Source organism: Rhinopithecus bieti, unplaced genomic scaffold (genome assembly GCF_001698545.2).
Source record: "Rhinopithecus bieti isolate Rb0 unplaced genomic scaffold, ASM169854v2 scaffold_2247, whole genome shotgun sequence".
Lineage (NCBI taxonomy): Eukaryota > Metazoa > Chordata > Mammalia > Primates > Cercopithecidae > Rhinopithecus > Rhinopithecus bieti.
The window spans coordinates 2,047,863-2,063,330 of NW_016803732.1; the positions used below are offsets into that span (position 1 = coordinate 2,047,863).

The 15,468-nt window shown below is 40.5% G+C and overlaps 1 protein-coding gene across 1 annotated transcript in view; it reads left to right on the top strand.

Moving 5' to 3' along the window:
• Positions 1-15,468, top strand: part of LOC108515307 (phospholipid-transporting ATPase IB) — a 128,159-nt gene that overhangs the window by 85,598 nt on the left and 27,093 nt on the right. Inside the window, exons 13-16 of the mRNA XM_017852053.1 lie at positions 650-727; positions 4,594-4,682; positions 5,396-5,440; positions 9,963-10,038. Coding sequence (XP_017707542.1) covers positions 650-727; positions 4,594-4,682; positions 5,396-5,440; positions 9,963-10,038 — 288 coding nt within the window. The remainder of the gene's footprint in view (positions 1-649; positions 728-4,593; positions 4,683-5,395; positions 5,441-9,962; positions 10,039-15,468) is intronic.

Below are 15,468 nucleotides of genomic sequence, written 5' to 3' on the forward strand. Positions count from 1 at the left end.
ACTGCCATGGCCCTTAAGCAGTGGACTTCAGCAGCCAGTGTTTGTAGACCAGGCACTTTGATATGCATTTTTATTTGATCTTCACAGCAATCCTGTCAACAAGGTCAGAATCGTGAGTTAGTCTAGGTTGTGAAATGATTATCTTGAAACCAAATCTCATATATATTATATAAATATAAATCATATATGTGTGTGTGTATATATATGTATGTTATATATATATATTTCTTTTTGAGATGAAGTCTTGCGCTGTCGCCCAGGCCGGAGTGAAGTGGCGTGATCCCAGCTCACTGCAACCTCCATCTCTCGAGTTCAAGCGATTCTCATGCGTCAGCCTCCCCAAGTAGCTGAGACTACAGGCTCCAGCCACCACGCCTGGCTAATTTTTTTGTATTTTTTTAGTAGAGACAGGGTTTCACTGTGTTAGCCAGGATGGTCTCAATCTCCTGACCTCGTGATCTGCCCGCCTCGGCCTCCCAAAGTGCTGGGATTACAGGCGTGAGCCACTGCCCTCAGCCAAAATGAGCATTTCTATTAAAATAAAAGTGTTTTAAATTACCCGTTCTTAGCTTCTTTTCTGTGTTAATGTGAATGAAGGATTAATGGTATATATTTTCTGAAATCCTGTCTCTTGTTCTCTCTCTCTCAGGACACAGATATGTATTATATAGGAAACGACACTCCGGCTATGGCCAGGACATCAAACCTTAATGAAGAGCTTGGGCAGGTGAAAAAGCCTCTTTGGGAATTTTGGGAATGGTGACATGAGCATGAGGGGACATGAGTGTTAGCAGAAGAACCGTGGAGAGATTTTGCAAAAATGCCTCTCCATGAACATGGCTAGAACATCTGAAGAGCTATATAATACTTTTGAGTGTGCCATTAGATATAAGCGTTACTTGGTTTTGTCTTGCTTTTTGAGACACAGCCATATCATATCACCCAGAAGTAACCTGCAAAAAAAAAAAAAAAGTAATATTAAAAAATACAGTGCAACATCATTTGGAACCCTTAAAACAGTATTATCAGGAGCAAATAACAGGGAAAACGATGGCTAAGATACTCAGATGTTGAGTAACCCTTCAAAACGTGTTGAGGCCAATTTAAAGGACATGCATTTCTCGCATGTTCTGGATTTTGTCTCTGGAATATTCTAGGGAACAGTATCTTTTGCACCTTTACCCATGAACTCCTCTTGCCTTTACTAAGTTATGCTTTGCATTATGTCTGTGTCTGACATTGAAATTCCTGTAAGGAGTAACCTCTTTTTAAATGTTTTAATTTAATTTAATTTCTTTTTTCAACTTTTATTTTTGATTCAGAGGGTACATGTGCAAGTGTTTTATGTGGGTGTATTATGTGATGCTGAGGTTTGGAGTATGAATGATACCATCTCTCAGATACCTGAGCCTAGTACCCAACAGTTTTTCAACGCTTTTCCCCAAACCCGTCTAGTAGTCCCCAGTGTTAGTTGTTCCCATGTTTATGTCCTTGAGTATGCAATGTTTAGCTCCCACTTAGTAAGTGAGAACATATGGTATTTGGCTTTCTGTTCTTGCATTAATTCACTTAAGATAATGGCCTCCAGCTCCATGCATGTTGCTGCAAAGAACATGATTTCTTTTTTTTTTTTTTTCTGACTGTGTATTCCATGGTGTATGTGTACCACATTTTCTTTATCCAATCCACTGTTGATGGGCATCTAGGTTGAGTCCATGTCTTTGCTATTGTGAATAGTGCTGTGATAAACGTGTCTTTTTGGTAGAGCGATTTGTTTTCTTTTGAATGTATATCCAGTAACAGGATTGCAGGTCAGATGGTAGTTCTGTATTAAGTTCTTTGAGAAATCTGCACACTGCTTTCCACAGTGGCTGAACTAATTTGCACTCCCACCAATAGTGGATAAGTGTTCCCTTTTCCATGCAGCATTGCCAGCGTCTGTTGTTTTTTAACTTTTTAATGATACCCATTCTGACTGGTGTGAGATGGTATCTCACTGCGGTTTTGAATTGCACTTCTCTGATGATTAGTGATGTGGAGCATTTTTTCATATGTTTTTTGGCAACTTGTATGTTTCTTTGGAGAATGTCTGTTCATGTCTTTTGCTCATTTTTTTAATGGGGTTGTTTGGTTTTTGCTAGTTCAGTTGTTTAAGTTGCTTATAGATTCTGGATGTGGGACCTTTGTCAGATGTATAGTTTGCAAATATTTTCTCCCATTCTGTAGGTTATCTGTTTACTCTGTTGGTAGTTTCTTTTGTTGTCCAGAAGCTCTTTAGTTTAATTAGGTCCTACTTGTTGATTTTTGGGGACTAACCTCTTTTGAATGCCTTGACGTTAAAGATTTTGGTTTCATTTCATACACCCTATTCAAACCCACCAGGAACCCTAAGGGGAGGGTGCTGTACCTTCATTTTCTAGAGAAGGAAAGGAGTAACTTATCAAAGGACACCTGGTTATTCAGTGTCAGATTGGGGACTTCAGGTTGTCTGTAGAGATCTGGCCTTCCCAAGCTTCCCTGCCTGGTGAAAGAACATTACCATGTTCCATCTCCCCTGCTCCTCAGTGTCCCTCTGTGAAAATGCAGGAGACATGGCTCATCCATCTGAGGGTTAGAAAAACTCCCTTATGGAGGTAGGCTTGCTTTCTTCGTTTTTCTTTCCTCAAGGATAGAGTGAATTCTGTGGTGGTTTTGTGCATCATTTTGAGTTTATTGCCAGAAAACTGAGGCTCAAATTTGTAGATTAAAATAGATCTTTGTAGACAAAGCAGGTGATTGTTTCTTTGATATAATTTTCCAAACCTACTTAATATTTGCTTTATCTTTCCTTAAATTGTGTATATTCTATAAGTGCTCTTAAATTCTTAGTATAATAGGATGGATTGTTATTACAGAGAATGTCCTTGGCACAGAGCACAAATCCTCCCACTGCCTTTGGGGCTCTGGTCACATAGGGCTGGGTACAGCACCCAGAGCAGGCCTTGGACCTTGGGCTTTCAATCCTCATTGAATGGCGTTGTCATTTCCTTTGTTGGTAAAATCCTTCTCCTGTAAGAATCAGTGAGTTCTTGGTGCGTATCAGGCTAAATTTGCCTCCTCTTTGAACTCTTCTCCAGTTTTCCGGGCTTGGATAGTCTGTCTTCTATGTTCCCATAACAGTCTTTCCAGACATAAATACAGTAAAATAAGGGGTGTGAGTGATGTACTGTCCATTTCTCTCTGGAGACTTTGTGAGGGCATGGGTGTGCCCTAGACAAGGTCTTTGGTTGCCTTTGTTAGTTTAGCACAGTGTACAGTATATAATTGTCTGCAAGTGTCATTGAACTGTACCTGAATAATTCAAGGATTGAAAGTACCCGTGGATACTTCAGTAATTCATCCTAATTGAGGATATGGGGAACGTTTGCATGGGGAAGAAGTTTTGAGTTGGGACTTTAAGGAGAAGTTAAAATTTAGTAGGCAAGGTGATAGCAAATCTTGATAAGCCCTTATTACAAAATGTTCATTTTTAATTTTTTTTTTTTTTTTTTTGAGACAAAGTTTCGCTCTTGTCGCCCAGGCTGGAGTGCAAGATTTGTTTATATCGTGATCTCAGCTCACTGCAACCTCTGCCTCCCGGGTTCAAGTGATTCTTCTGCCTCAGCCTCCTGAGTGGCCGGAATTGCAGGCACCTGCCACCATGCCTGGCTAATTTTTTTCGTATTTTTAGTAGAGATGATGTTTTGCCACGTTGGCCAGGCTGGTCTCAAACTCCTGACCTCAGGTGATCCGCCTGCCTTGGCGTTCCAAAGTGCTGGGATTACAGGTGTGAGCCACCGCACCTGGCCTTTAATTTTTTATATGATATTTTAATTTTCTTAAGAATGCAGAAAGAATCCCTGCTAAGAGGCAGATTCTACTAAATTTTCCATACCCCTAGACTTACTGCATGTAAAAATGTGTTTAAAGTATAAATTACCCCTAGGGTACTAATATTGTATTTAGAAGTAGTATTTGACTTCTTTAGGAGCTTGAATACTTGAAGTCCCTTTGATCGTTTTCAAAAAACTTCCCAGTGTATTTGTCTATATTGTATCATTAAGAAAAATTACTGAGTAAGCAGTTCATGTAATCAGTCCCTCTTCTATACAACAGTAAAACACTGCTTCCCTAGACCAGTTCTCTGGGATCTCTGGAAGATATCTAGCACTTAGCAAGTCCTGATGCCTCTTTGGAAGACTACTGAGAAACTGGAGATTCCTCTGGAGGCAGTTCTGTTAATACCTCTCCCTTGCTAATCCATGACATCATTTCTGAAATGTTACGTGTAGAGTGATAATGCATATCAACCAGTAGCATATCCTTCAGTCAGAGCTCTTATTGCAGCTCCGTCTGCATATTTTGGTACACTTTGACTATATAATTAGTTATGGAAGAAGGTTTAAGTGGTCTAAACATTAAAGTATGAATATATTTTTTGTTACTAATTTGCTTGCTTTAAGGAAATCTACCCGTTTCATACAGGTTTTGAAAAATATAGAAGGGAAGATTTCATTTGTTGATCTTTGCATCTCAATACTTCCTGATGTATATTTCTTTTATTCTTTGGTTTAGGTGAAATATCTCTTTTCTGACAAGACTGGAACGCTTACGTGCAATATCATGAACTTCAAGAAGTGCAGCATTGCCGGAGTAACCTATGGGTCAGTGTTTATTACTTACTGAAAATTTACTTGTGTTCATTCAAGCAAGTAAGTTTATTTTTAGCTACTTAGTCAAATATCTTGACTTTCTGATGTTTTGAAAGGATAAAGATCCTTTCAAAATAAAAAAAAATCTAAATCCTTTACAATAGATTTAGATATGTAGTTACTATGGAATGTGTTTCTAGCTGAATGGATCCCAAATTAAACTCTGAACAGTTAAAACTGGTTTATTTCTGACCGGGCGCAGTGGCTCACACCTGTAATCCCAGCACTTTGGGAGGCTGAGGCAGGTGGATTGCCTGAGGTTGGAAGTTCAAGATCAGCCTGGCTAACTTGATGAAACCCTGTCTCTACTAAAAATACATTATTAGCTGGGCATCGTTGCATGCACCTGTAATCCCAGCTACTCGGGAGGCTGAGGCAGGAGAATCGCTTAAACTCGGGAGGCGGGGGTTGCAGTGAGCTGGAATCTCACCACTGCACTTCAGCCTGGGTGACAGAGTGAGACTCCATCTCAAAACAAAACAAACAACAACAACAACAACAACAAAAGTGGTTTATTTCTGCAATATTAACTTGGTAAGAAGTCCCTGAGAATCTGTAAGTTTGTATATCTAATCTAAGAACTACACATTTACTCAGGTTTTGATCCGAATGTCTGCCTTTTGATCACAGTTTTGTGACCACTCTGTTTTCACTTTCTTTGGCAGTCACTTCCCAGAATTGGCAAGAGAGCCGTCCTCAGATGACTTCTGGTAAGTCGATTCTAGCACTTCTTGACACTTGAGTGGAAAAGCCTTTGGAGTAATTTTTATTTATTTATTTACATTTTTAGAGACAGCCTCACTCTATTGCGCAGGATGGAGTGCAGTAATACAGTCATAGCTCACTGTAGTCGTGAACTCCTGGATTCAAGTGATCCTCCTGCCTCAGCCTCCTGCGTAACTAAAACTACAGGCAGGCACCACCATGCCTGACTAATTTTGTAATTTTTTGTAGAAATGAGGTCTCACTGTGTTGCCCAGGCTAGTCTCAAACTCCTGGCCTCAAGCTGTCCTCCCGCTGTGTCTTCCCAACGTGCTGGGATTACACGTGTGAGAAACCAGGCTCGCCCTGGAATAATTTTATTAGCATTTCTCAACTGCCTATTTTTTTATGTAAATAAAAGTTGCATATATGTTATTTTGAAAGAAAACCAGATAAATTTAAGGATGAACATGGTTTGAAAAGTCCGGGGATACTACAGGACTTTTTACCAAAAAATCGACTGCCCTTGGTTCAGTACTTCCTACTCATTCCCTGTTCCCTGGAGGCAGTCCACCTCAGTGCTTTTGCTTTTTTAAAAATTTTATTTTTATATTTCAAGGTAATGTTTATATTAATTTTTAAATTAAAGACATTTAGGCTGGGTGCAGTGGCTCACACTTGTAATCCCAGCACTTTGGGAGGCCAAGGCAGGCAGATCACTTGAGGTCAGGAGTTCAAGACCAGCCTGGCAAACATGATGAAACCTTGTCTCTACTGAAAATACAAAAATTAGCCGGGTGTGGTGGTGGGCGCCTGTAATCCTAGTTACTCAGGAGGCTAAGGCAGGAGAATCAGTTGAACCCAGGAGGCAGAGGTTGCAGTGAGCCAAGATCGTGCCACTGCACTCCAGCCTGAGTGTCGGAGCGAGATTATGTCTCACAAAAAAAAAAAAAAAAAAAAAAACAGAGGAAATTAAAACATTTAGACATTGTTTCTTACTTTGATGGTGAGAGTTTATCTCCTACTGTTGCTCCGCCCCCTTTGGAAGCATTTCAGATTTTCTGTACCTCCTCAGGCATATGCCATTTCAACCATGAAGCTTTGGGCAGGTTTTTAAATTTTTCCTTTTTTTTTTTTTTTGAGATGGAGTCTTGCTCTGTCACCCAGGCTGGAGTGCAGTGGCGTCGTCTCAGCTCACTGCAAGCTCTGCCTCCTGGGTTTACGCCATTCTCCTGCCTCAGCCTCCCGAGTAGCTGGGACTACAGGCGTCTGCCACCGAGCCCGGCTAATTTTTTGTATTTTTAGTAGAAATGGGGTTTCACCGTGTTAGCCAGGATGGTCTTGATCTCCTGACCTTGTGATCTGCCCACCTCGGCCTCCCAAAGTGAATTTTTTCCATTATTTTGGACATTCAGTGGACCACTAGTGAGCCATTTCTGTCTCTGAATTTCCTCTTCTAGATTCTCAGCAGTGTCTTTGTATTATTTCTATGATAATTTTCCTCCTCTCCAGCTTCCCTGTTCCCTCTGCATCTCTTGATAGTCAGATATTGAATCTCTTGGGTTGATCCTCCAATTTTGTTATCGTTCTCTCTCATTTTCCATATTTGTTTTTTTTTGTTTTACTTCCTGGTATTTTTTTCACCTTGGTCTTCTATCCTTTGTCATGAGTTTTTCGTATGATCTCACTTTCGGTTTTCGAAAGCATTCCCCTGCCGTTGCTTTTGCATTCCGTGTTTTCTCTGCTCTCCTCTCCCACCGTCCTTACCGCTCACCCCTGGTGTTTTGATTTATTTTCTATAGGCTTTCTTCAAAAACCTGGTGATCATTAACTGTGTGCTCATATATTTTTATTTCTTTTTGTGTAAAATATGTGTAACAATATTTATCATTTGACTCTTTTAAATGTACAATTCAGTTGCACTAAGTATATTCAGAGTGTTTTGCAGCCATCTGCACCATTCATTTCTAGAACTTTTTCATCTGAAACCCTATCTATTCAACAAAAATTCTTCATTGCTGCCTGCCTCCAGACCCTAGTAACCACCATTCTATTTTCCGTCTCTATGATTGTGCCTGTTCTAGGTACCTCATACAAGTGAAATGGTACAGTATTTGTGTTTTTGTGTTTGGCGTCTTTCCCTTAGCGTGTCTTCAGGGTTCATCCATGTTGTAGAATGTGTCAGAATCGTTTCCCTTTGGAAAGCTGAGTAATGTTCAATTGCATGTATGTGCCACGTGTTGTTTATCCCGTCATCTGTTCATGGGCATTTGTGTCGCTTCTACCTTTTGGCTGCTGTGAACATTGATATACGGGTATCTGTTTCAGTCCCCCCTTTCCATTCTTGGGGGTATATACCTAAACATGGAATCACTGGGTCATATGGTAATTCTGGGTTTAACTTTTTGAGGAAAAACCTTGCTGTTTTCCATAGCAGAGCCACCATTTGACATTCCTGCCAGCAATGCACAAGGGTTTCACTTTCTCCACATCCTTGCCAACACGTGATTTTTCAGGTTTTGTTTGTTGTATAATAGCCATCCTAATGGGTATGAAGTGGTACCTTATTGTAGTTTTGATTTGTTTCCCTTATAAAGAGTGATGCTGGCCGGGCGCGGTGGCTCAAGCCTGTAATCCCAGCACTTTGGGAGGCCGAGACGGGCGGATCACGAGGTCAGGAGATCGAGACCATCCTGGCTAATACGGTGAAACCCTGTCTCTACTTAAAATACAAAAAACTAGCCGGGCAACGAGGCGGGCGCCTGTAGTCCCAGCTACTCGGGAGGCTGAGGCAGGAGAATAGCGTGAACCCGGGAGGCGGAGCTTGCAGTGAGCTGAGATCTGGCCAGTGCACTCCAGCTTGGGTGACAGAGCGAGACTCCGTCTCAAAAAAAAAAAAAGAAACCTGATTGCTAGGGCTGTGTGTGGAGTGGGGACCCTGTGGTTGATGACTGATTGCCTTCCCAGAGAATGATCAGCCAGGACCCATGATTGTATTAAGGGATCCCTGGATGTCAGTGTCTGTGGGTCTTTCTTGTCAGCCAGTCAGCTTTCTTTTCATAAAAAGAACTTTCTGGTTTCCTGCCAAGGACTATAAATTTGGTGTAACTGTTTTTGGAAGCTGTGTGGAGGCAGCGGGCCAGTGATTGTTACCTTTCAGCATATATAGAATTTCATTTAAAACGCTGTTTTGGAAGGTTGCCCCAGCCTATGCACATGTGTGCCTGTGTGCCCAGTGTCCCTGGGCTCAGGACTACTCTGGTTTAATTTCTGTAAAAGATAAGCTTTTTTTTTTTTTTTTTTTTTTTTCTGGCTGTGGAAGGTTCAGTTGTCTGGCTGCATGGGATATGAGAGGATTCTTGAAGTGTTTCACAAGTGGACGTGGAAGCTATGCTGTCTTCCTCCTTCCCTGTACCTCACAGGTCTTGAAGTGTTTCACAAGTGGACATGGAAGCTATGCTGTCTTCCTCCTTCCCTGTACCTCACAGGTGCCTTGTACTGCCATTTGTTCCACCTTCCCAGCACTCTGTTGAGGGCATCAGCTTGCATTATAGGTGCTCCCCCCTGCAAGCTGTTGGTTGCTGTTTTCTGTGCTGTACTACACTTTGATACCTATTTCGAGTTAAGACTGACATACACTCTGCTGTCATGTCTTCTTTCATTGTCTTTGTCTTGACAATGATGAAATTTCAGGAGGGGGCCAGATGCAGTGGCTCATGCCTGTAATCCCAGCACTTTGGGAGGCCAAGGCAGGTGGATCGCATGAGGTCAGGAGTTTGAAACCAGCCTGACCAACATGGCAAAACCCTGTCTCTACTAAAAATACAAAATGAGCCAGGTGTGATGGTGGGCATCTGTAATCCCGGCTACTTGGGAGACTGAGGCAGGAGAATTGCTTGAACGTGCAAGGTGGAGGTTGCAGTGAGCCGAGATCACGCCACTGCACTCCAGCCTGGGCAACAAGAGTGAAACTTCATTGCAAAAAAAAAAAAAATTCAGGAGGGAGTGGAGATAAATGAATATACAGTTGGTTCTTCACATTTTCTTCAGTGTGATAGCTCACAGCCATCATATCGTTTCCTTTCTTGTAATTATTTGTTGTCTTCTCTCTCCTACATATGAGCTCTGGCCATAAATGGTTGCATGTATACAGTGCAGTACTTCCTCTTGTTTTGTTTGCTTTGAGTGGACACTCTTGGAAGTTCTCTCTGGTAGAAGTGACTCAGGGGCCAACTGAAATGACAGTCATAGTCTTGATCCCTGGCTTCTGTTTCTTCTCCTTGTAACTATTGTTCCTCGTAACTGTTGTTCTTTACAGTAACTCGTGAAATATTTTATTTATAGTAAACTCCAGGATTAATTGTTTTCAGGTTTGAAATAATAATACAGAATTCCAAGCCTTTGAAAGTTTAATGTGAATTCCTACAGGACTTTAGGTGTGGTTCTTCTGGAAGGCAGATTCCTTCCAGGTTTGGGTTAACTTAACAGAAACTTTTCAATTGGATACATTTTCTCTGTTCTCTCTTACAGTCGGATGCCTCCTCCCTGTAGTGATTCCTGTGACTTTGATGACCCCAGGCTGTTGAAGAACATTGAGGATCGCCATGTAAGTGCTCTGTTTTACTTTGAAGACAGCAAACAGCTTACTATGCACCTTTCTTGTAGATATGCGTGTAGTATTTTGCAAGTTGCAGTTTTAGAGGCTGGGAAAAGTCTCAATTTGATGGTGTGAGTCCTTCTGAGAAGTGATCTGAGATGCTTTGTGGTGAACACTGTGCATGAATTAGTGTATTTAAATACATGATGACTTTGTAAAGTAGCACACCAAGATCAAGACAAGCCTTACCACAGAATTCTGTAACAGTTCCAATTGCTGTTGCTTTGTAAGATTTCTGCAGTACTATTTCGTCACAGTTGTGAATCTAAGAGGCCAAGTGTAACTGCATGTCCTTTGACTAGGATACTTTAGGAAACAAAAGCAAGATATATAATAACAGGTAGCATTTATTGCATTCTACTGTGTGCCAGGCAACTAACATATATTTACTTCAACATTTTAGTCAACATCTGAATCACATCTGAGAGGTGACAAGGAAGTTAAATAAAAGATTAAATTGGCAAATAGTTGCCCAGCACATAAATGTAGAAATGAGCCTTAAACCTCAGTCTGTTAGATTTTTAACTATGACATCACACCACTTCAAATCAGTATTAACTGCAGAATCACATCAATTCACTGTTATTTTATTTATTTATGTATGTATTTTTAATTTTTCTATAAGTTATTGGGGAACAGGTGGTATTTGGTTACATGAGTAAGTTCTTTAGTGGTGATTTGTGAGATTTTGGTGCACCCATCACCTGAGCAATATACACTGCACCATATTTGTAGTCTTTTATCCCTCGCCTCCCTCTCACCCTTTCCCCAAAGTCCCCATAGTCCACTGTGTCATTCTTATGCCTTTGCGTCCTCATAGTTTAGCTCCCACATATCAGTGAGAACATATGATGTTTGGTTTTCCATTCCTGAGTTACTTCACTTAGAATAATAGTTTCCAGTCTCATCCAGGTCACTGCAAATGCTGTTAATTTGTTCCTTTTTATGGCTAAGAGGTATTCCATCATCTCTCTGTGTGTGTGTGTGTGTGTGTGTGTGTGTGTGTGTGTATCTTATATATGTATATATCATAATTTCTTTATCCACTCATTGATTGATGGGCATTTGGGTTGGTTCCACAATACACAGTTGTGAATTTTACTGCTATAAACATGTGTGCAAGTATTTTTTCCTCTGGGAAGATACCTAGTAGTGGGATTGCTGGATCGAATGGTAGTTCTACTTTTAGTTCTTTAAGGAATCTCCACACTGTTTTCCATAGTGGCTGTTCTAGTTTGCACTCCCACCTGCAGTGTGGAAGTGTTCCTGACCACCGCATCCAGGCCAACATCTACTGTGTTTGAGTTTTTGATTATGGCCATTCTTGCAGGAGTGAGGTGGTGTCGCATTGTGGTTTTCATTCACATTTCCCTGATCATTAGTGATGCTGAGCATTTTGTCATATGTTTGTTGGCCATTTGTATATCTTCTTTTAAGAATTGTCTATTCATTTTCTTAGCCCACTTCTTGATGGGATTGTTTGTTTTTCTTTCTTACTAATTTGTTTGAGTTTGTTGTAGTTTCTGGATATTAGTCCTTTGTCAGATGTATAGATTGTGAAGATTTTCTCCCACTCTGTGGGTTGTCTGTTTGCTCTGCTGACTGTTCCTTTTGCTGTGCAAAAACTCTTTAGTTTAATTAGGTCCCAGCTGTTTATCTTTGTTTTTATTGCATTTGCTTTTGGATTCTTTGTCATGAAATCCTTGCCTAAACCAATGTCTAGAAGGGTAATTCACTGTTATTTTAAAGGCTACTCTGAAAAATGCCAACTTAGAAAATTATTCACTGATCAAAGCATTTCACAACTAGTTAAGTCAGTATAAATTAGATATCATATTTTTTTTTTCTGAAAAAATGTCTAGATTTAAAATTCGGTAAACATGAGCAAAATTAAAACTTTATCTTTCCAAATTTCTGAAATTTTAGGAGACAGATATATTTAAGATTTTTCCAAGTTTTCATGAGGAAATCCTACTTTCCTCTATCATAGTTAGTACCCATTTGTTGCCAGCACTTCTGAAATGTGGGTGTATATGGCGTGCACACCCACAGGCTGTGATGCTGCTATCCCCACTCAGTTCTTGGTGAGGCTGGTGAAGTGGTCCAAGCCCACAGAGGATGCTGCTGGAGTCTATGTTCTGTTTCAGTCACAGACAGCTACAGAATCGTTTCTTGGATTCTGATCTTAGAGGTAGATCCAGCTACTAGTCTAGAGGTTCTCCAAGCAGAAGAGTGGTGCCTCTGAAGAATCATCTCTGCAGGAAGGTGGTTTTAATCAAAGATGTCAAAGAAACAAGTATACTTTCAGCACTTGAGAGGAAACAAGTGTTTTCAAATAGTATTCAGGTCGAGGGTAACCACACAGGTGGGCAACTGAATATATCTGTTCAAGTTGGGATGGTGAATGGAAAAGGAGAAAGTAGAAGGGTGACATAGGAGCTCTGGAGACTGCTCTTGGTCCAGTTTCACGAGTTTGCTTTCTTAGATCAACAAGGAGAAAGTAGCAAAGGAAATAAGATGAGCACAGTGTATGGAACATCACAGAATTCCAGTATTGGGCTAGGAATAGCAGCAAACTGTTGGATCCCCATTTACATCAGAGACTCATTTATTTATTCACTCATTTCGCAAACAGTTTCAGGACCTCATTTCTATGAAATACCTTGCTGTCGGTACTAGGGGAAGAGATGAATAAAAAATACCCGAGGGATTCCTGTTCACTGGGGAAGCAGACGTGGGAAATTCTTAGGAGTCACATAGTACGGTTTTGCAGGATAGGTAAGGTGCAACTGAGGAGGTGATTTTGGTTTGTGTAGACAGAGAGGAATCCCATTCTCTTTGGTGACTGTCATGGCTACCATCACTGTTGACATGTGAGCAGTGTGGCCACCCACACAGAATGGTATTTGCACTGACATAAAGGTGGGATGCCATAGAAACCCAGTGGCCTGAGGCAAATCTTTACTTCTTTGGGGGCCCCCTACATGCTTCTGGGATCCTAGTGTTTGAAAGATTTCAATGCTTGGCTCGGTTAATTTCTGACTCTCACTGGTGTTCTCTCCGAAGCTGGCCCGGGACTGGCGTTCTGGGTCCCTGTGCGGGTTTGGGGGTTTGACTGTCCATCCCACACTCTTCGTGAGCCTGTCCTCCGCTGATGTTTGAATGGAGATCTGAGCACAGCTACTACCTCTCCCATTGCCTTCCCCTGCCCACTGCTTTTTTCCTGACTCCTCCTTGGTGGCCATGGTGAGTGGAAAGCACTTTAGGAAGAAATCCTACTGTTTATATAAGTTAGTGATCTTTCTTCTTCTTTCCTTTCCTCCTCATCGTCTGCCCTCCTGAGCCAAATTTCCTTTTAGTTTAGTGGCAAAGTCATTGAGAGTAGGGACAGGTGCAACCCCTGTGAAAAGGAAGCCCTGCCGTGGGAACATTGTGATGACCATCCAAACACAGAGACTTCAAGGGCATTTTAATAATCTGGATACTCATAGAGTTTCAGTACAGGCATAATGAGGAATTGATTGATTGGTTTGGGAATTTATTTTCTAATTTTTAGTAAAAGCCTCCTAGCCTATGTGTACCATTTTTAAGCTTTCTTGGATCCTTGAGGCCTTCTGAGATGCCCTTCATCTTAGCTACTGTGTTAACTAAACTCTTTGACATTTAACTTCTAGCTCCACCATAATAATGAAGACCATAGAACAGGCTGCAATATTTTTCTTTGGGGAGATGTGGGGTTGAATTAAATGTACCCATTGGATGTTTTTAAGCAGTTTAAAACCAGGGCCTATTAGATTACTTGTTCATTTTGTGAAAATATGTTTGTGGAGAGGGAAGAAGTATTTGAGGATTTGTGGCTGCACATGCCCCACATTCTCATCTATATTGTCTTGGGACTATTGACTAAAATTAAAGCATTTGGTCCAAGAAAACCCTTACTTTCCTCCCAAGGGAATACTTGCATTTGTTACATAATTTTCTCTTTTCCTATATCATCATTTCACATTTTCTGGGTCCTTTAGGACTGTGTTAAGCTTTGTGTGGGCTGATAGCCAAGATGGAATTTGGCTCTTAGAGAATCAACCTGTGAGAAATTTCGGGGGACAGTTTATGCAACCACCTGCTTACATTGCTAACCCAGTGTGTGGGATAAATTTCCGAAGGTTCACAAGGAAGAAGATACAACTTTCTGTCAAATCATTATGCCTAAGACTTCTGAGCTTGAGTCTTCAAGAAGAAATCATTTATATATGTATATGATTTGGATAATTTGTAGCTGCAATTTCGCTTGCAAAACAATTCAGACGTATCATTTTCTGCTATTTTAAATGCACCAAATAAATAGAAAATATTCATTTCTAGATATATGGCATTTTGTACATATTACAAGCTGTTAACTGAAGGAAAAACATTGTATGATTCTGTTTCTATGAGGTACATACAATAGGCAAATTCATAGACACAGAAAACAAAACAGAGGTTACTGGGGGGTAGAGAGAAGAGAGAATGGAGAGTTATTGTTTAATGGGTATAGAGTTTCTGCTGGGGAAGATGAAGTTTTGTTTATAGATAGTGGTGATGGCTGTGGAGCATTGTTGAATGTGTTTAAAATGTCATTGAATTTTATACTTACAAATGGTTAAATGATAGATATTACATGTATAGTTTACCACAATACAAATGTTTAACATCTAAGAAGACACGCACACAACACACACACACACACACACACACACACACACACGACTCTAAGCATCCATAGGCTTCAGATTAATTTTGTCTCTTCTCCCTAATTTATTATAGAATGCAGTAGGAAGAAAACCAATGATAGGTTAATTTTATTTTAGGATTAGCAAAAGATCTTCGTGGATTTTGTCTGGCTTCCCATTTGCGGTAGAAGGCTCTGTGTGTGTGTGTAAGTCTTTTTAACTCTTAGAAAATATTTCACTACTAGGTTTACTTATTTGTAAAATCTAAGACCCTTTTTATGTTGCTTCATTATGGGACAAGGTCATGTTCAGAATTGGATAGTTCTCAGGTACGGGGAAGGCAACCTTGGATTGAAGCTAAATTCTCACAGAAAGCGCTTTTGGGGAAAATGTCTTACCATTTTTGCAACTCAGGCCTTGAGGAACGTGTACATTCCTTAAGCTCATGACTTCACTGAACTATAATTTAATGTGCCTTTTCTTTTCATGATCAGAAGTAGCCATGTGAATGGTCGTGACTTGATTCCATGAAATTCCTCTTAAGTCACATTCATAAGACAGAGAAGAAACTAAAAATATTCTTGTGGAAGTCGTCATTCATTTATGACTGAAAAAACAGAAAACTAGAAAAAGAGGAAGCACATAGCTGCTTCCTTCATACGATGATATA